Here is a 21,797-nt window from a genome sequence, read left to right as displayed (position 1 = left end):
CATTAGGTCCAGTCGTGGCCGACTCTGGGGTTGCGGTGCTCATCTCACTTTATTGGCCAAGGGAGCCGGCGTACAGCTTCCGGGTCATGTGGCCAGCATGACTAAGCCGCTTCTGGTGAACCAGAGCAGCGCACGGAAACACCGTTTACCTTCCCGCCGGAGTGGTTCCCATTTATCTACTTGCACTTTGATGTGCTTTCGCACTGCTAGGTTGGCAGGAGCAGGGACTGAGCAACGGGCGCTCACCCCGGCGTGGGGATTTGAACCGCTGACCTTCTGATAGGCAAGTCCTAGGCTCTGTGGTTTAACCCACAGCGCCACCCGTGTTCCCATACATTAATTACACAGTTACAAATTTACAGTACTGTAGAGGGAGAGTGCTTCATAAACACCATGGAGCTGTTATGTTGGCTAGCATCTTCATTGATTTCAAAACTGTGTTTCTTTTTCTGATTTAGGTCAGTCATATTGATGTGATCACAGCAGAGATGGCCAAAGACTTTGTGGAAGATGATACTACTCATGGATAAGTGGCAGAGAGCTGTCAGCCTGTTGGGAAAGTCTGTAAAATATTTGTTTCTACACTGGGCAGCTGTGTAAAATCTGAAATACATTGTGACTGTTCAAAAGCTATTTTAACATAAGTTAATGGAGCATCTGAATATTATGACTTCTGTATACATTGGATTCCATTTTACATATGTGCTGTTAAATTCTTTTATAAAATACCTGTTAATTTTACCGTCATACTATACCTGTAGCTTTAAAAATGTACTTTTAATGTGTCTTTTTTGCTGTTTTAACTTTTTGGAGTTTTAAACGCCAGTTCTTCCTTCCCAGTTTTTAATGTTTATACTGCCTCACATGGTTTTTTAAAATAGCTTCAATAAAATAATTGTTTTTAATGCTGTAATTTAGATACATGTTCTTGATATTGTGAACTGCTATACTGTCTACTATCACTTCATGTAGAATGCAGATTGTTTATGTGTATGGAGATCAATATTTGGCAATAGAGCTTATAGATGAATTTACTCCTGGCTTGTAGGTCATTGGCTTTTTAGATGTCATGATAGGTTACAGAGATTGGTTGTAAATCTTTATGTAAGCTTCTGCTTGTGATTCATGGGCTTCGGTGCCTCACAATCAGATAGGTTTTCTATTCCATCATCTTTACTCTGTTTTATAGCTTGGGAACTCATGCAACTCTGAACACCTATCATGCTCCACTTCAAGTTAGTTATATGCAGAGCATCTCTTCTGGTTAAATGAAGTATCTCATATTTCTACAATTTTCATTGCTAGATAGCATGGGGTGGGAAATTTTGATTCTACATAATTTGATGTATTAGTGCAACATACTTATTCTACAGATGTTTTACAACAGGTGTGGGGAAACTTTGGCCTTCCAGTTATTACTGAACTACAACTCCCTTCAGTGCTAGCGAAGTTGGCTAATGGCCAGGGATTATGAAAGCTGTAGTTCAGCAGCAACTGGGTCATTCATATAGATTCTCCCACAAATTATATCTAAGATTAAAATCATGAGTTATCCCAATCTATGAGTGACTCCACAAGTATGTCACCTCCTTTCAGGTTTCAGTATAGCCATGTCAAAGAGGTTTACATCCTTCACACATGATATCATTGCAGAAGTGGAGCACTCTGGAGAGCAAGACTTATGTGAGAATTTACCTCAAAGTACCTTCCTTGATCATCTTCAATTGTACAAAGCAAGCAAGCAAACAAAAACCCATTCAGATGCATCAGCTGTGCTGCATTAGCAGGAAAAAGATATTAGTTTGGTTTAATACTGACCCCCTCCCGTCGTAATTTAGGATAGTAGCCAAGTAATGTAGGATTAGTTCCATGTTTATGTCTGACTAGATTCAGATGGGCGATCCAAAATATATTATTTGCTATTGGCAGAGCCAAACTAGCAGCTGGTGGCATTGTAAAATAAAACTTTTAGAATGCCAAGCCAGGGAGGCAAGCCAAGGCTTCATTTAGTGTTGCTCGAGTAAACAATCTCTTAATACTTCAAAGTGTTTTAAAAATCTGTGCATAGGTTTACTTTCTTTTTTACAAAGTACAGTTTTTAAGGAGCTGATCAGTAAATGCTTTTTTTAAAAAAAACATGAAATTGCATTGTTGAAGCTGTTGCACAATAAAAACATTTTTCCTTAGTGTCACTATTGTAGATTAGGCATTAGCACGTGGCATTCTTGGCAGGTGAGCAGCCACCCCACCCCATCTGCTCAACATGTTTTGTTTTAAACTGTTTTTAATGTTGTATTTTAAATTGTTGTAACCTGCCCTCGCCCTTACGGGTGAAGAAATTTATTATTATTAATAATAAAAAATAAAAGTCAGAAAGCTGTGTTTGGGCTTTGTAAGATAACAGCATTACAGTTAGCTCCTTTCCAGAGAACACGAAACCAGGGTAAGCACTGCGACCCTGGAATTTCTTACTTCTTGGACTATAGTGAGGTGAGCCCAAGAGTATTTTCAAATCTTTGTTCTCCATTCTTTTGTGAAACGGAGGACAGGAGACATTCCTATTATCAGGAGCAGATAATATATAATAACTTCACCTCAACTCAGAATCTGTGGATTTTGCTCGAAAATTCTCCAGGTTTTTACACATTCTCTGAATATTTGTTATCGAGCTGGTTCCCCCACACTAGTATTTGCTTAATACACAATGGATGGTTTTTAGTATTGACAAGTGTTAGTTGTTACACAATGGTTTATCACCCTTTTCAGACTCTTGGTCATCAGGGATCAATTTCCACATCTGCCAAGGATTCCCTGCATATCTGGTCACAGAAGCCTTGTAGACCACACAGAATTCTAGTGCATGTCTTAGGAGAGGTGCAGGGGAACTAGTAGCCCTCCAGATTTGTTGGACTACAACTACCATTCCTGACAATTGGCTGTGCTGACTGGAGCTGATGGGAGCTGGGGTGGACACAGATTCTATATCCAAGTTCTAGAAGTACTGACTGTGGAGCAGAACACAACCAATTTTAATGTTGGTGGACAAACTAATTTCAGACATGAGATTAATTGAACCTGGCAGGCATAAAGTGTGCATTCTACCACTGAGCTGTGGCCCCTATCCTCATGGTAGGCTTAGTTAGTTCTAGAATCTGATTTCAATGCCAGGGCTGAATCCTAGAATGGATGTGCGGAACTTTTCGACTGTTGATTAGAGATGGGCAAATCTGTCAATTTTTGTTTCTCTGTTTTCTCATTTTTCAAAGCTTAAGTTCCATTCTCCACATTTCCACTTTACTGTGTGAATCTTATTCAAACCCTCATGAGCACCCATCATTTTAGCATGATATTTGATTGTATCCAGTTTTCCCTAACACATTTTTGCAAAGCAATTTTCCATAATATATATATATATATTTATGCACACTTTACCCCAGAAGATGCATTTTTGTAAATGTTACTAGACGAGACCTGCATTGCAAAATTCAGAGGTCAAATTTGAAGGATGGCTGTGTTTTGGTTCTTGTAATGTTTTGGAAAGTGTGAATTTGATGAATTCTCTTTTAAATGCAAACTTAATCAAATCCGCCCCCACCCCCCCATCTCTATGACTGACCAATTTGGTGTTTTATTTTGTTCTGAAAAAAAGCATGCTAAACTACATCCCTTCCTCATCTGATACTGCACATCTAATTGATTGGCTGAGAAGTACCGGTATGTGGTAACAGCATATTTCAGCATCACTGGGGAGTTCTCTGGGCAGCTTCTAGTTTCCCTTTTGATGCCATATCCACTCCTCAACTATCCTGGGATTTAATAGCTGCAGATCCCACCCTGGACCAGGGAAGATGATGTGCAAAATAATTCTCCACCAGTCAGCTCCTGCTACTCCCAAATTTCAAGCAACCACCAACACAACAGGCTCTATTTTGTGAAGTGGGCTGCTGGAGCACAAGGAGGGGATCAATTGGAGTGGGGGTTATTTTAATGGAAAGACAGTGGGCCCTGGTACCATTCTTGGGCTCAGCTTGTGTCCAGAGGTCCCTTGTTTCTCAGTTCTGTGGCCCTGCCTACGATATTAAGCATTTTTGGCAGCATTTTTGTACAGCCCTACACTTACATTCCCAGGGTGGTTTGCAAGAAGAATGCATTTGCATTTTAATATTTTTAAATAGTAAGATAAAAGCCACAAAACAACAAAAAGCATAAAGCAGCAGGATTAAAAAAAATATCTATCTAAAAAGCTTGGGAAAGATGAAAGTTTATTGCCGAGGCCAAAAAGGCAGTGAAGTAGGCTTGCAACAAGCTTCTTTGGGGAAAGCATTCCATAACTGAGATTTAACCGCTCCATACAGGCCCCACTCGCTCTGGTAATTATATATATAAAAAATTCTGCTATAGAGGCAGTGGCTGGCCTCATACAAATCACACATCTCTTGGCATAATATGAAGAATGAGAGTGTTACTGTTTTGTTGCTTTGACCAGGTTTCGACCAGTCATTTGTAGGGTTTGTTAGTAGAATCTATGATCTCTAGTACGTTTGTCTTGGTTAATTGGCCTCTGAAGCTCTGTTCTGTGTATAATGGATTGTGAGGTTCTAGTTTTGAAAAAGAATGCCCACACTAAATTATGCAAACCTGAAGCCTGCCTACCCTTGCCCTGAAGCAGGGCCGGAGGGACTTATGGCCCTCCAGATTCTGTCAGACTCTCACTGCCAGCAGCCCTAACCAGCATGGCCAATAGTCAGAAATCATGGGAGTTGTAGTGCAGCAACATCTGGAGGGCCAGAGGAGCCTCAACACAGCAGGAATAAGGCTTTCCGCGTCAGAGGGCAGGGCTTCCAGACTTGTTTTTTTTTTTTAATACCTGACAGTATTTGGTAGATAAATGTAGATGTTATTTGCTGATGACAGCGTATTTTCTTTATTGACAAAGCTTGACAAAATCAGAACCACCAGGAGTCAAGAATATGCATTTTAACTGTTTTACTTTCAAGTGTCCAATTCAAAATGCAAATTAAAACTTGCTTGAAATGGTCTCCTGAGAAAAATTAATGTGGAAAAATGGAAAACTCTGCCATTTTAAACATTTATGGGAATTCATTTCAGCTCTGCTTGCTGTATGTGTTTACAGCCGCCAGGTGGTGTCTCTAACCTGACATCGCATGGCCAAGCCCATGTTTTTCTTTAACTTGCCAGCTGTTTCATATTAGTTAAATAGCAATGTGCAACTTCAAAGTGTTGCTGCCTTCAGGTTCCATTCTTCGTAAGGTTAATGGACAAAGTGTGAAGTAGTTTATGTTTCTTGAAGCAAGCAGTTGCTTTTAGCGTGCCTACTTATAAGCACAGCGGGTGAGCATCAATTTTCAGTGCTACTGGAAGCTTGACGCAGCTGTTTCAAATTACATTTCATGCACTGGCAATTATCTGCTTTGTTTGTTCCAAAAATTGCTGCATTCCTTCCTTCCTTCCTTTGACTCAATTTTTTAAACTAATTTACTCCAGTAGTACATGGCAATATTAGTATATGCTGGGGGGGGGGGAGGCCCAGCCTGGTGGAAATATGATGGAATAAATTGCAAAGTGAGTCTCGATACTTGAGACAGAGACGCCCAACCATTCCTTGCTTAATAGACGTGTGATCATTTTAGCTCAGGAAGCATCACCATCAGGAATCCGGGTATTACTGTTACATAAGTATGCGAACCTCAGTGTTCAATTTGTGTTCAAACCTTAAAATAATGTTTTTAAGTTATTTCACAGATTTTTGTCCTGCTTTTAAATATAATGTCCTATTCAAAGCCAATCACCAATAAGTAACTATATAAAACACACTCAACTGTTCTTTAACAGTTTTTTAAATTAAAAAACTTAATAACTTCATTATTGTGTGCAAAAGAAATGTGAGAGGAGTGTGTTCTAAACCATGAGAAAGAAAAAAAGAACTCTATATATTTCACATCCTTGTGATTTATGGACCTTCCTTTGTGCCAACTAATGATTTAATGAGTTTGTGCCGATTAACGATTATGAACATTGACAGCAATCCTATGTATATCTCCTTAAAAGTAAGTCTCACTGCATTAAATGGGCCTTACTCTCAGGCAAAAATTGCATACACAAAGTCACAATACCAAAGCTTCACTATTGGTATGTCTGCACCCAATTAGATTATTAAAGGGGTGAACTGTGGACAGAAAAAATTTCTCAATTGTTAATCTGACTTGCATTGTTTCCTAATAATAAAATTCCACACAAACAAACAAACAAACAAACAAACAAACAAACAAACAGAATTTCGACTCTTCTACACTTACAATTTCTAGTTGTATAGTTGCTGTTTGATCCAGTGTGTACCTTTGGTCACATGTTGTTTCTTCTTAGAGTTAATGGAGGATTTTCCTTTCCACACTAATGCAGGGTTGTGCCTGAACAGAGAAAAGTTTGATGGGTGTGATCACACCTCTTAAATACTATCAAGTTCCTTCAGTCTGTGAATGTCTGAGCTATGAGCATGTGCATCGGGATAGCCCTTTTGTGGCTTTGCAGGCCGGGTATTTGTATTAAATGTCTAGTATTGCAGAATTCTAACCTTGCCAGAGAATAGGAGATTCAGCAAGAAACTATTATTCAGCTGGTTACTGTGACAACATTTTGCATGTAGGTAATGAATGCTGTCATGGGCAGTACAGTGGTGCCTCGGGTTACAGACACTTCAGGTTACAGACTCTGTTAACCCAGAAATAGTACCTCAGGTTGAGTACTTTGCTTCAGGATGAGAACAGAAATTGCGCGGCGGCGGCAGTGGGAGGCCCCATTAGCTAAAGTGGTACCTCAGGTTAAGAACAGTTTCAAGTTAAGAACGGACCTCCAGAACGAATTAAGTTCTTAACCCGAGGTACCACTGTACTTTACTCAGTATCATCATCTTTATTTGCCTCATCTCGCCTCTAAACTGAGCTTGCAAACAGACAGCTCACACCAATCAGTAGGAAATGGCTTGAAACAGATGTCTCCCAAACCTTGCCCACCGACCCCTCCACAAAGAAACACAGGTGATGCTTCTACATATGCCATACAAATGAAAAATACTGAGGATCTGTTCTGGATCTTTCACAAAAGTTGGTTTTTTTATGGTAGGAGAAAAAGTGGTTTTTCTAGTACATTATTCCAAAATGGTAGCTGAATACTGAATACTGATGATGTCATGTAGCAGCATGCCAAAAAAATTTAAAAAAAAATCCACCCCACCCCTGAACTATACCACTGTAAATGGGAAGTTTGGAAAGGCACTTACTTTAGTGCTGTCATCTAAGCAGCAGGAATTTAAACAGAACTGTATCAGAGGATGTATGTGAGCAATTATTTCTTTTCCATCCAACACGCCATACATTAGACATAGGCAACCTTTGGCCCTCCAGATGTTTTGGCCTACAACTCCCATGATCCCTAGGTAACAGGATCAGTGGTCAGGGATGATGGGAATTGTAGTCCAAAACATCTGGAGGGCCGAACGTTGCCTATGCTTGCCATACATCATACATCACTGCTTCCTTAGATTCAGGCTTATCCACACTTCCTCTCGTCCTGCTGCTTTCTCCTGGGGAAAGCCACTCTTTAGCATTCAATCAGAGCAAACAACAATTCAGGTTTCCTCTGGACCAGTGCTTTCTAGGCATGGGACAAGCAGAAGTTTGGACGAGTGCTCTGTTTTGTGGATTGATCTTCCCACTTTTGATCTAATTGATTTACTCAACATCACATGTTAGGATTGTAGCCTTAGAGGCTGTACATGCTTATTTTGAGAAGCAATTGGAGAAGCATAGCTCATCCAGCAGTAGTAAAAACAGTACCAGCTCCTTTATACAGGAATGTTTGTAGCAGTCTAATAAGCTTACCCTCATTTATTTCTAAATTCTGTTATCTGCAGTGCAACTTTAGCAATATGGCAAAAGTTCCATCTCTCTACCAGTTCAGGTAAGATCCACATCCTAAATGTCCTAGGAAGGGAAAAAAGTTAAGTCAGTTCGAGCCACGGCATTAAGATGCATTCTGGGCATTTATCAGTTTAAAAAGTCCTTTGTTTATTGTGATAAAATTCCAGAAAAGCTGCAGCAGAAGGTCAGGATTCCATGCCAACAATGTAGTCATTGCGGGAATGCCTTTCTACTCCATTCATGCTGTTTGTAATACAAGCAGGCTCCTCCAGAAATAAGACTGAATGTCTGGAATTAAACTGATTAAGGCCGCAATCCTGTGCACCCTTAACTGTGAGTTAAGTCCCACTGAGCTGTTGAATTTATTTCCCCAAAAAATATGCTTTGCACCAGTATTTAGAATGTTCTGCTGTGCAACAGCAGAAGTTCAGAATCAATAATAGATCTTGTCTCAATGTCTCCACAGTTTGCACGTCATAGTCTTGCTCCTACAGAAGCAACAGCTTCACTGCTTCACTATTCATTTTAATAGAAAGGTTTGGCAGCACCCAACATTGCAGGGCAGCAGACACATCCAATGTAAACCCCAAATAGTTTACTAAATCTGAATGCAATTAACAACACAATCCTTTGCATGTTTATTCAGAAGTGATTTCCATTATAAGCCATGAGTCTTACACCCTACTAAGTGTGTTTCAGATTGCAATCTATGGACCAGTTTGGATAGCCCATTTTGACAGCAGCTGTCTGAGGCTCAACCAGATCCTGATTTACTGCATTCCATATTCCAAAAGCATTGGTTGTGGTGTAGAAAGTCAGGGTCTAAGCATTCCGTGGAGCATGTCAGTAACTGCTTTGTCATATGCACACACAAAATAAATTGACAAAAAACTAATCACACACTGAATATAAATGGGTCATGTGACTTGGCCCTGTTTCCTGTTTCATTCCTACCTCAAACTTACTTGCTCTGTCAAATAGCCACCCCACCCCCTACCTCATCTACTTCGGAATATAAAAAGAATCCTGCTATTCCAGCAGAAAGTTTGCCTGCTAAAAGAGAAACCTAGTCATATAAGGTAAAAGTCAGGGTGGGGAGAGAAGGGCGGGAGAGGTCTTTTGATTTGCACAGGTCTAGTTCCTAATCAGAAGGAATGATTTTGCCAGAGTTCTCCGATTACAGTGCTTTGGGGAAAATCATGGACAGTTTTATTACATGCAGCATTATCATAAGAAAATCATTGGTCAAAACTACAGGGAGGTTAAAAAAATCCCTTTGAGCTCACTCCTCTCCAAATCATTATTAGAGATGCCTAGCATAAAAAAAACCCTGGACTTATTTCTCTGTAATTCTCACCTAGTGGTATCTCTATAACGTTTTCTGTTTTCATACACAGGACCCATAAAACAGTAAGGGAGATTAAGTGCATCCTTTTTCAACCACTCTAGAACAGTAAAGCCTGCTCCTCCAGGAAAACCACTGCAGCCATCCTTCTGGAATTGTGAAAGGTCATCTAATTCTGTTAAATAAATAAATAAATAAATAAATAAATAAATAAATAAATAAAAATAATGGCCTTTCCTTTTTAAATTGTGCCCTGAGCAAAAAATCCCTGCAAATCTCATAAAATTCTGACAAAAAGAATGTTGGGGAGAGCATTCCACAAAACAGGAGCCACTTTAGAAAAGCTCCCCAAACTGCATACCCACTCCTTTAGAGCCAGTGTAACCCAATAAACCTCCCACCTATCAGATAACTCCATCAACCTCCCATCCACCAAGACTAGGGAACCATCCACTAAGAGTGTCCCAGTCTTATCTGGATTGAGCTTGAGTTTATTGGATCTCATCCAGTCCATTACCGAGGCAAGACAATGGTCCAGCACATCCACTTGCCTCACCTGCAGACGTGAAAGAAGATGTAGAGCCAGTGGCGTAGCGTGGGGGGTGCAGGGGGGGCCGGCCGCACCGGGCGCAACTTCTGGGGTTAGGGCAAATCCACGGGTTAGGGGGTGCAAATCCACGGGTTAGGGGGCGCAAATCACTTGCCTTGCCCCGGGTGCTGACAACCCACGCTACGCCACTGTGTAGAGCTGTGTGTCACCAGAACACTGCTGACAACGTACTCCAAACTTCCGGGTAACCCCACTCAGCAGTTTAATGTAGATGTTAAGTCATGCTTTGTATCATGAGACACATTAGAACAGCCTCCAAAGCATTTCAACTTCTGCTGTTTTCCAATGTGCTATTATCAGGATCTGAACTGAAACTTGTATTTGGTGTGCACCCTTAGTACCCAGTGCATAGTAACTGAGGCAGGCTCTACCTTCTCAAGACAGGGTCACAGTTGGCAAACCAGCTGAAGATGGTAAAATGCACAGTTAGCTACCAGGGCCATTGCTACTGATGTTTTGGTGACAGGGCAGCTGGACGCATTGCCAAGTGCAGTGTTGAGACACCCTATATACATTTAATACAGAATTGTATTACGGGCCTGGGCCCTGAGTCTTTAAATTGCCTAGCAATCCTTCTGATAAACAATGATGTTAATTGGGCACCTGGAAATATGAAATGAAATTTTACCATTCCACAAACACTGAGGGCAACTACACACACACACACACACACACACACACACACACACACACCCTTATCAAAGGCTGCAGGGATAAATGCCTCTCCCTTTCCACTCAGAAACAAATGGGCTGTTTAAAATCAGCCACCTGGCAAACTTCCTGTCAAATAATATCTTTCAGGGGATTTGAAAGATTTGGACTCTGTAAGTAATTAGGGACTGGATATTGTGGGTAATTAGGAATCCACCACTTCTGTTGTTTTTTTTATTAATGAAATAAAACCAGAGCCTTATTTTTGGAGACTACATTTGTCAGTCAAGCGTTAATAACTTTGCAGAAAGAAAAAAAAAAAACAACCCAAAATCTGAACTGTCTAAGATAGTAGCAAGTGAACAAGACAGGCACTAGCAGTGTCCTTAACCTCCACCCCAGATCACTGACTTGGCAGGCGTTGATGACTTGTGATCTAGTTGTACAAGGGGGGAAAATCCAACTATAATTTGCAAGAAATTGCCATTTCTGTGCCTTGCAAGTATCCCATACAAAATTTCAAAGTTAAATAATCCCTCCTTTAATGTGGTGGTCATCCTTTCTGCAAGCTGCAGACTAGAAGGATCAAAGTATCAACAAAATGAAAATGTAGCAACTTCTGTAAAATCATAGTACAGATGGATTGCTCTTATTTATTACTGAAGATAGTTAAATGTGAAGTTTAAAGATAAATTGTTTTTAAAGAGCACAGCACTGCTAAAGTAAATCTGCTATGGTGTAAATAAATATTTCTGTTTGGGGAACACATTCCTGGAACTAAGATTAAAAATAGAATGGAAATTATGGAGTAATGGACTGCCCTTATGAAGACTTAACACACAATTAATTTCCTAGACAGGAATAATTTCTATATAATCTGTTGCATGTTCCTATGTTTACACTGTCACAAGTGATGGCTGTGGCATATGTCTGTTCTGCTGCAGGTAATGCAATGAGAAGAAGGCTCATTCTTCATGTACATACAACAAAACAAATATGTGTGTATTTGCTATATATGCAATTGGGTATGGAAGGCACATGCGTTCCTCTGAGAAGGGATATCCATGTACTAATATGGTCTAAAGTTCTTAAACTAAATGTATTTTCAGCAAATAATAGACAAATCATTTTCTCTCTCCCTCACTTGCCAGTACTTGCTCAACATCCCATGCAGAAATAAACATGGACAGGGGAGAGGTCCAGTCCTTTCTGAGCAAAGTAGGGTTAGGGAAAGGACCATGGCACAGTGGCAAGGAGGATGAGTTATGGACATCAGTTCCTGGCATCTCCTGTTAAGAAATAATCAGGTAACAGATGATAGGAAAGGCCTGTTCCTGAGACTGGGTAGAAAATAATGGGCCTTATAGACAAACAAACTGACCCAGTATAAAACAGAATGAAATATGATAGACATGCACAGAATTACAACATACAAGTGGATAGAGGGTTCAGAAAATAATGGAAAGTTCAAACTGATGAAACGAATTACATCATACTGCAGAGAACACATATCATCTTTTTAATTAGTAATTTGCAACATATGGAATGGTAAGGTGAACCTCCTCTAATTATCTCCCGTGCTGCTTCAAAGAAAACAGAAAATTTCTGTATATAGAAATGCCATACTGTGCATACTTCACATTTTTATGTCTTTGATCTTCTGCCAACATATAGATATGAATCCTAGACTCTATTGTAAATCCCTCTATACTTTAATGCCGGAAATGTCTTTCAGGCACTTGTTAGTGCAGTGATGATCCAAACATATTCCATAGCCAATTTCCAGTTGTTAACCTTCTTCTATCTTGAAACTGATTCTGTTTTCCCACTTCAGATAAGCCCAAACATTGACTGGCCTAACCATTCGAAAGCATGAAGTAGCTGCCTCAGATAGTAGGGGACAATGTTAAGGTGCTGAAAGACAGAGGTCTGGGAGTTGCATGGCCTGTGCTGTACATCCTAACCTCTTTGCTGGCCTCAGGCATGATGGAGAATGCTGCCCCATTGGTCTTTGCTTCAGGCAACATAATAACTTGTTCTCTGCCAGTGGAAGAGTAGGTAGTGTGAGTAACTGTATTATTTTAATGATATAACACATTGATTACAACACAAACTCTTGAAACACAAACACTGAAACTAGCAAAGGGAGGAATTCAGGAAATGGGTGGGACGAGGGTCCATAGCAGCATTCCCCAACTGAGTGCCCTCCAGATGTTTTGGACTCCAACTCCCATCAGCCCCATCCAGTATGGCATCTGGATCCAAGGGCAGACAATGGTTAACAACTTGGAACAGACACACAATTCAATCCTCTGATGCACACTCGCCATTTGCAAGCAGAAGCATATTGCATTAGTTTTAACATAGTTCTTTTAGGTTTGTGTATCATGATCCAGTGCAGGTCTATGCAGAAAGAACAGTGGTTACACACACACACACACACACACACACACACACACTGCACAAACTTTGATTACTGGATTGTGTTAAGTATTGGCAACAGGGTAGTTCTAGTTCCTAATGCTTACTGGGAAACAGCTCCTATTTCCTCAAGAGTTACAGCAAGGCCCCATTCACATTCACATCTGAAGAATCTGAGTAGACAATACTATTTTTTTAAAATCCATATTGCTTGCCAGCGCTAGCTGGAGCTGTTTCTGCTTTTTACATACCATCACATCTAGTTTTCATATGTGGGAGACCTTGAATCCAGGCTCAGCTCAGTGTATAGTTGTATAGTGGATACAGCACCAGGCAACTTTCATGTGACTGGTTTAACTCCTGGCAGTGCTGGTGAAAACCTCTGCAGCCTAACTAAAAAAAACAAAACCCACATCACTGCCACAGCTTCAAATGGTCTGTGAATGAGTCAAGCCCAAATTTGTCAATTTCATCATGAGGCTCCCAAGCACAGAAGTTCTGTCCAAGTGAACATCTCACAACTCCAAAGTTCTCTCTTTCTAAAGTTAGGGGTGATATAGGTGGATCCTGTGTCTGGTAAAAGTAACAAGAGCAAAATGTTTTTATCAATTCCCCATAGACAATTATTGGGAGTTACTGAGCTAACATAAAATTGCAGCTGTTTTAAAAACACAATTAAATCAATCTTCTGTGAAATTTTCAAATAAACATTAGCCTCTTCTCCACCCAACCTGTTTCTGTTATGTGAAAACTCTGTGCCTCTTTAAACATTTAGTTGTGTGTAGGAAACAGATTATCCTGTTTGCCTTTATTATGATACATGTCACTCTCTAATCCCTTTCATGATTTGTCAATTCTTCGGATTATTTAATAGCTCCACAGTGAAGTTTCAAGAGGTGACCTCAGGACTCTGCCATTATTTCCCCAACAGACAGAAAAGGACAGGGACCTTGGTGTGAGCCCTTGACCTTAGCTGACAGCCCAGCGGCGCCGACAACATGCCAGCAGGGGAGTGTTGGGGGCGGACATAAAAGACAGATGGCCCAATTCATCATACACTAGGAATAAATAAAAGCAGCTTCAAGCACTGCTAGTACAGTGATGACTGCACAGTCCACAAATATGGAAGCCTGCCAAACAATTATAAACACAAAGGATAGAATGGCTGATGCAAAGTGAGCCTAAGAAAGAACAGGAGGTGGAAGAGTGTGATGTGCACCTTCCTAAAGAAGTACTTAAATGAATGTGATTTACACTAGCACAATGTATGCAAGGAGGTCTATTTTTCTGTCCCGAAAAAAAATTAAGCATCACAGTCAGAAGCTAACTTTAACTGTCAGGATAAGGCTGCACACTTAACATGGGAGTAAGTCTCAGTGAACTGAATAAGACTTTTGAGTAGGCAGGCATAGGAGTTCACTATTGATGACTGAACTTTCGCATTTGTGTTAGCAAAGGCACTTCAACATAAATGGTGTCCAGAGAGAAAAGAAACTGAAAATACTTTACTGCAGTGTTTCCCAACATTTTTCTGACCATGGCCCCCTTCCAACCTTGTTTCCTTCCTGTGCCCCCTTTTACAATAAGTAAAAACCAATGCAAATCAATACAAATCTGAGGTTCTGCCCCCTAACAAAAATCCTGGCTATGCCCATGTCCTACCGGTAGAAGCATAGCTATTTTAATGTTTTCTTTATAAATAGAATATGTTTGTTAGGTACTGAGTTGAATAGGATCCAAACTGCAGCAGTCTGATTGGTCCTAGAACAATAGGATCCAAATTGCAGCAGTCTGATTGGTACTAGAACAATAGGATTCAGAATGCAGCAGTCTGATTGGTCCTAGAACAATGCAGCAGTATGATTGGTTGGCAGGAACCACCCAATCATGCTCCAGATATAAGTGAATCCACAACCTGATTGGCTTACAGTAGAATTCCAGAATTAGCCAATCATGTGCAGCCCATTGTGTAAATAATGTATATAAAGCAGATACTTTGAGGGGACATTCATTCATTCCTCCTCAACACTATGAGCTGAATAAAGAGCATGAAATCACTTTGCGACTCTGAGTATATTTCTATGTTTTATTTACAATTTTTATAATTTATACAAAATATAATTACATAAAATGATAGGAACACAATGAAATATTGTTGAAGCAGAAAAGCATAGAATCATGGAGCTGGAAGAGACCCCAAGGGTCATCTTTCTAGTGCAATCCCCTGCAATGTAGGAAACTTAGCTAAAGCATCTATGACAGATGGCCATCCAACCTCTGCTTAGAAACCTCCAAGGAAGGAGAGTCCAGAACCTCCTGAGGGAGATCTATCTTCCATGTATTATAAAAAGTAAACAACACATATTTGACCCCAGTTATTTGCTACCAGCATGAGTTTGACTAAACTGCGGGAGGCAGTGGAAGACAGAAGTGCCTACCGTGCTCTGGTCCATGGGGTCACAAAGAGTCGGACACGACTAAACGACAACAACAATTTGTCACAGAGGGGGAAACCTACAGATACAGTCCAAAAGGTGCATAGGGAGTTCTATATATATATGGGAGAATTTTAAAAAGTAAGTGGTCCTCACTGACCTGGTGCAAAAAGATCTTGTCATCCGGAGGAGCCCTAGCTGCCTAGATAAAACATTATAGCCCCACACATCCATACCTGGGAGTAAGGCCCACTGAATGCAGTGAGGCTTTCTTCTGAGTAGACACTTAGTTATTTACTAGATGCAAGTCAGCAACACCAGAAGACCCCGCTCGGCTAGATTTCATCCCACACCTTGCAGAACCGGGCTGCCACTGCTGACAGGCCCTGCATCCCTTGGCAACATCTGAAGGCACCAGTCCGCTAGGTGCTGGTGTGGATTGCACCCTGTGCCTTGCAGAGTTAGCCCAGGCTGCCACTGGGCCCAACACAGTGACAGCAACAAGCAGCTCTGGCTCACCCAGCCCTACCCATTGCCACCCCACCACTGCACATACCTGACAGGCGGGTTCTGGCCTGCGGGCTCTACTGGCCAAAATGGGGGCCATAGCAATTGCCCTCTCCCACCAGAAACAAAGACTGCTCCCAAAAAATGTGTATGGCAAAAAGGAGCACTAGGCCCTGGTGGCCTGCCCCTTGTGATTGGCCAAGCGGATAGCCAGTTAATCAGGATTTAAAAACAAACAAACAAACATTCTCACTTCCCTCTGTGGCCCTCTAGCCTTGTGCTGTGGCCCCCGTTTACATGATTTTCACCTGTAGTCCCCTTAGGGGTATCATGGGGTCCCCCAGGGGGGCCATATGCCTCCCGGTTGGGAAATAATGCTTTACTGGGTAAATTGAAAAAGAACACTGTATAACTTGAAGAGCAATAAACAGAAGGCTTTTGTCTTTTTATGTTAGGCCTTGTTCCCATCCAGAAGACATTCAACAGCTAAACTTAAGAGGCTGAAACTTCCACAGAACTGCACAGTCATTCAGAGCACAAATTAGCTCAGTAAGGGTCATGCCATTCTGACTCATTGTTGCTAGGCAATACCTTCAACTTCACCCACCCCGGGTGGCTAACTATGAACAGAATTAACCCTTTAGTTACTAAGTGAATGATCCCTGTTGTTGTACTTCCAGCTACAGTGATACCTCGGGTTACATACGCTTCAGGTTACATATGCTTCAGGTTACAGACTCCGCTAACCCAGAAATAGTACCTTGGGTTAAGAACTTTGCTTCAGGATGAGAACAGAAATTGTGCAGCGGCGGTGCGGCAGCAGCGGGAGGCCCCATTAGCTAAAGTGGTGCTTCAGGTTAAGAACGGACCTCCGGAACGAATTAAGTTCTTAACCCGAGGTACCACTGTATTTGTATCCTCCCTTTTTTTCAAGAGCTCAGGGCGGCATACATTGGAATGTCTTATTTTATCATCTCAACAATCCTGTGAAGTAGGGTAAGCTGAGAGTGCATGACTGGCCACAGTTGCACAGTGAGCTGCATGACTGAACATACATATTGAACTTATGGCTGGTCCAAGTATTACAGTACACTCAGTGTAGGCAGACTTCTATCTTGCATAATCTAATTTAATTTCTGCTAGCCCTCAAGGTCCAGTAATGGAAGCTAAGGGCAAAGAGATACACAAAAGACATGAACTCTTGAGCACATGCACAGCCCCAGAACTGTTTTATTATCTCAACTGAGCTCAGTCTTTTTACACAAAAATCTGCTCCTGTTTCCTTCCAACAAGCTTTCTTTGCACAACAGCCTAATTCAGACATTTTGTTGTTGCTCTTGTGAAATAAATGGGAATCTGAAACTGTTGTTTATGTATTGCAAACCAGTGTTCTACCAGTAGATCCCAGTCTCTTACATAAATGTTACAAAATTTCCTTTACAGAATCATTCAAAACTAAATCAGGGGCCACATGCAAATAATAATATGTCTGATGGATAAAATGTCAACACGTAAAGCTTTCCCCATAATTGTATTCCCATGCTAGAAAAAGGCTTACCCTGTTTAATTTGTGCTAGCCACACAGCTGACACAAGGCAACATTCTTTTTGTTCCTGGACCTAGACTTCTTGCTGCGAGCTCTTCCTGTTGGAAGAGAATAAAACTCTTCAGAAGGGAAATTACAAGAAATGCCTCACATGCCTTCCTCCGATTGCTTAACAACAGTGCTGCATTATTAACAACAGGAGCACTTCCATATCTACCCTAATGAGCCTCAGAACATTGGCTCCATGTTTTGCTTTCTAACTTTCTTTATATATGTCCAAAATGACTTTTCTTTCCTTTTTAATGGGGGTAGCAGGGTTGGATGAACATGAAGATGAACTAGAAAATATTCAGAGTTCGACCCCCAAATGAACTTATTTCACCTTGGGAACTCAGGTGCAGTTCAGAGAGTTTTGAACTAGTTCAGTGAACTTCATTCAATTGAACTAGTTCATTCTAAGAACTGAAAGTCCCTATCCATGCACTATGGATGCTGATTTAATAAATGTCTATACTGCCCTTCATCTGAGGATCACAGAGCAGTTTACAATATAAAAACACAAAAACACATAATATAGTAACAAACAAAAACAATACCCACCCACGCTGCCTGTTTGCTGTACAGGATGATAATAGCCTGGTCTTTTTCACATATGGAAAGACGTGATAGTAGTAAAGAATACATGCAAGATAATGTACATCAAATACACATGCAATACAGACTCTATGATGAGAGCTTGCACTTCATGGAACACTACAGTCCTAACTCCATTTACCTGGGAGTAAGCCCCATGTAATTCACTAGGACTTACTTCTGAGTCTGTGAATCTACATAATTATGATCTGTGCCTGTCTGCGCAGGCATGCAATTAGGACTGGACAAATCAGCCTATCAGGATGTGTTTTTTATGTATAAATGAGCAATCATTGTTTATTACCAGTTGGTAGTATTTTCCCCACACTGTGTAAATAACTTAATCAAACATACTTATTCAAAAGTAGCAATTGCTATAGAAACTTCACCTTCAGGCACAAACAGAAATTCTGTTTCTGATGTTTCCCTTTTTATAAGCTAACGAAAAAGCCAGACATTAAATGTGGCTTCCTTTTTGCAGACATATTTGTTGCTGCTGTTAGCACTACCACAGACTCATGGGCCTCCACAATTTGTTTTTACTATAATTCTTTTACTCTAACAGGTGCTCTGTAACACCTGTGTTTCTGTGGTTTTACCATTCAGCTAGTAGATGTTTGAAAGCTATTTGGAAAGCAGACAGAGATGAAGTATGTCTCTAATGAAGTAGTAACTCAATGGGTAGTGTATTTCTGGAGGATTATCTGAGGCCTCAGACACGTTGTAAGACATGAGGCTGAAGGCCAAGTACTTTCAACCCCCTGCAAATGCAATAATCCACCAGAAATGCTTTGACTGGTTTGTTCCATCTTACTGAAGGCTCTGAAGCAACAATAATTTAAGAGAGTGATGGGTTAAAACAAGTGTGCTGCCTCACTTAATGGGGATTATCAGTATTCAGTTAGGAAGTGTGACTTGCTCTTACAACTATAAAATAGGTTTTATTTATTAAATCAACTTAAAAAAAAAAGTCACATGAGACTTTCCGGACAGCACATTGCAATAAAACTTTTACAAGCCAAGCAATCCACAAATCATTTTGACTGATGCATCCATGACAGAGCTGTATTTGTTGGCAAGCATTTTCACCTTTCATCCCTTCTAAGGAAGTGCCTTAATTAAGTATCTGCAGTTGCTTTGGCAGCCACACCCTATGTAAAAATATTCACAAGGCTGTGCTGTGTGTATTAGTTAACATCTTGGTGATGTCTTCGAATACCACAGGATGGCTAGTTTCAAAATCACTGCTTGCTGACTTCCCCAAATACAGCATTCTAGTTTTATGACTAACACTGTTTGCATATCAGAAAACATGCCAAAATTATTCTAAGTGTCTTCACATGAAACCAATACCCACTCTGTTTGGAAACCATATCTAAGCTATACATATAGAGTTGGAGACAGACTAAGTGTGCAAGTCTGTTAATCTGTACTCAGAAGTAAGCATCGTTGAGTTCAATGGGACTTATTCCCAGATGTGCATAGGTTTGCAAGCTAAATTTATTGAATTTAGCTCTCATAGAAATCCATGGAATTTAGGTAATGACTAACTCATCCCATTGATTTCAATAGGATCTAAGTTCAATTCTCTTAGATCAAGCCCGTAATGTGTGTTAATGGATGTTCCCCTGGAGTTTAAAATGAATAATAGCAGTAATAAATGCTGAGCTCCATCTTCAATTAATCTGGATATGGCAACAGCTTCACCTTTACTCAAAAAGAAATGTCTGACATCTTCTGAACTGATTTAGAACACTAAGCCCCAAACATCTCAATAATGAGATTTTATTTTTAAAATAAGATGATTCTTATCACTAGCAGAGTCTGATAATAATGCATGTGACGGGAGTCAACTGCTTTTAGTTTTGTAAAACTAGCACGCAAACTTTCTTCCATACCATTGTTTCATATGAAAATGAAACGTCAAGATATCTTTCATTTACTTTTGATCTTCTCTAGAATCATGCTTTGGTACTATAAGCTTCCCTGTATGATTGTGTGTGCATGTATGTACACACACACACACACTTTGTGCTGCTTGGTCTGTTAGGTGTGTGGGGGGGGACTACAAACAGCAACACACAACATTGGAAAGATTGTTGTCTGCATTAACCTTTTCAGAAGGGGTTTATCCCTGTGCACTGGGAATTATGACATGAAATACTCCACTGTTGAAATTCGGTGTGAGGATTATCATCAGACTCATGTTTTGTTAACCTACAGCAGTTCCAGGCTCCTGTTGGCATACTAATAGTCTGAGGCTCTTGTTGCAAAGTTTTTGAAGCATTAGCGCTTAGTACTAGGGAATGAAAATAAGAAACATTTCAACATCATGGCCATGCGGTGTGCTAATGACTGCTCGGTGATACCTTTTGTGTGTTTATGTCTTCAAACCCATACATGGTTCTTACAAAAATGAAAGCAGATGGATCTGCAGCAGCATAAGTATCCAAAGCCTAGCTCAGAAGCAAATGCGCATGGACCTCAGGGAAGGTTAGATTCACTGGTGAACTTTGCATCTCGATTTTCAAATAACTAGATTTTCCTGTGGTAAAATATTTCCAATGCATCTTCCCAAGTGGCGTATGAAGGAGGGTGCAGTGGGTGCGGACCGCCTGGGTATCATCCCTGAAGGGGATGACAAATGGCTATGGGCTATGTGACACGGTGGCTCGGGCACCTGCAGGTGCCACGCTGCCCAAAATGGCAGCATGGGGCTTGCATTCATCCGCTGCCTCTCCCTCAGCCCCCCTACAGCTGGGGGGGCAGTGGCGAGGCTCAATGCAGTGCACCCTGCCCCAGCTTGCCCCGCCCAGTGGGTGGCTTACCTTGCGCACGTGATGCTCCAGGGGCCTGAGCTACGCCGCTGCATTGGGTGGGGGGGAATGAGCTACAGATTGCAAACAACAGGAGCAAAGCATAGCAACGGAACGCAAGACGCGACGGTGCATCTGCGGGTCACTGCTTTCACGCATATGCGTGACATCATTTTGAGCGTCTGCGCATGCGCGAGCGGCGAAACCTGGAAGTAACACGCTCCATTACTTCCGGGTTGCTGCGGAGCGCAACTTGAATGCACTCAACCCGAAGCACATTTAACTCGGGGTATGACTGTATTTTTAGTGGGTTTTATCTGTAAACTGCTTGGAATTTTGTCAGGAAAAAAGGTGAAGTATAAATAACTGTACAACAACAACAACAACAACAACAACAACAACAACAAATAAATGAAAAATAAAAATAAAATAAAATAATTTATTTCCCAGATGTTTCTGGCTGGAGTTAGGCATTGGTTACATGTTTCCAGTTCAGTAGCCCATGGAATGATAAAGGGCAAAGCATTTGCATCTGAAGAGGTGACCAGTCTGCGTTCTAGACTGGGATTACCTCACCAAAACAATGTTTAGAAGGTGGTTTAAAGTAAGTTAGCTCCAGAGTGTGGGCAGAGTGCAAATCCCAAGCTTGTAAGCAACAATGAGAAACTTTCTTCCAATTATACCTGGGGTGACCCCTTCATACTTTACTTGTGAGCTTTGGGAGACAACTGTTGACCACGAGGGAAGGAGGATTCTGGACTAGCACTAAAATGAAGCCAATGAGGTTGAACCTAAGGTAAGTGTGCATAGGATTGCAGCCTTTATTTTTAGCGCGATCTAACAGGGCTCTTCCTCTGTTCTTATTCCCTTAAAAATAGAGGACATACCCAAGCTAA

General features: G+C 40.9%; 1 protein-coding gene and 1 long non-coding RNA gene across 9 annotated transcripts in view; one reads left to right on the top strand and one right to left on the bottom strand.

The window, feature by feature from the left end:
* SMC3 (structural maintenance of chromosomes 3) overlaps positions 1 to 1,753 on the top strand; it is a 28,845-nt gene extending 27,092 nt beyond the window's left edge. Inside the window, exon 29 of the mRNA XM_081863396.1 lies at positions 459 to 1,753. Coding sequence (XP_081719522.1) covers positions 459 to 530 — 72 coding nt within the window. The 3' untranslated portion in view covers positions 531 to 1,753. The remainder of the gene's footprint in view (positions 1 to 458) is intronic.
* Positions 1 to 21,797, bottom strand: part of LOC309342674 — a 32,005-nt gene that overhangs the window by 2,623 nt on the left and 7,585 nt on the right. For 4 of the 8 annotated variants that reach the window (XR_014156972.1, XR_014156973.1, XR_014156978.1 and 1 more), the window contains 4 exons: positions 21,605 to 21,768; positions 17,465 to 17,550; positions 7,899 to 8,000; positions 6,318 to 6,428 (listed from right to left, as the gene is read on the bottom strand). This is a non-coding gene — a long non-coding RNA (uncharacterized lncRNA). Of the gene's footprint in view, positions 1 to 6,317; positions 6,429 to 7,898; positions 8,001 to 9,294; positions 9,458 to 17,464; positions 17,551 to 21,604; positions 21,769 to 21,797 lie in introns of all 8 variants that reach the window. The other 4 variants (XR_014156974.1, XR_014156976.1, XR_014156977.1 and 1 more) reach the window with 3 other exon arrangements.

This window comes from Podarcis erhardii, assembly GCF_964252035.2.
Source record: "Podarcis erhardii genome assembly, chromosome: 5".
Taxonomy (NCBI): Eukaryota; Metazoa; Chordata; class Lepidosauria; order Squamata; family Lacertidae; genus Podarcis; species Podarcis erhardii.
Note: the sequence above shows the minus strand (reverse complement) of the source record. Positions and strands in the feature narration are given on the sequence as shown.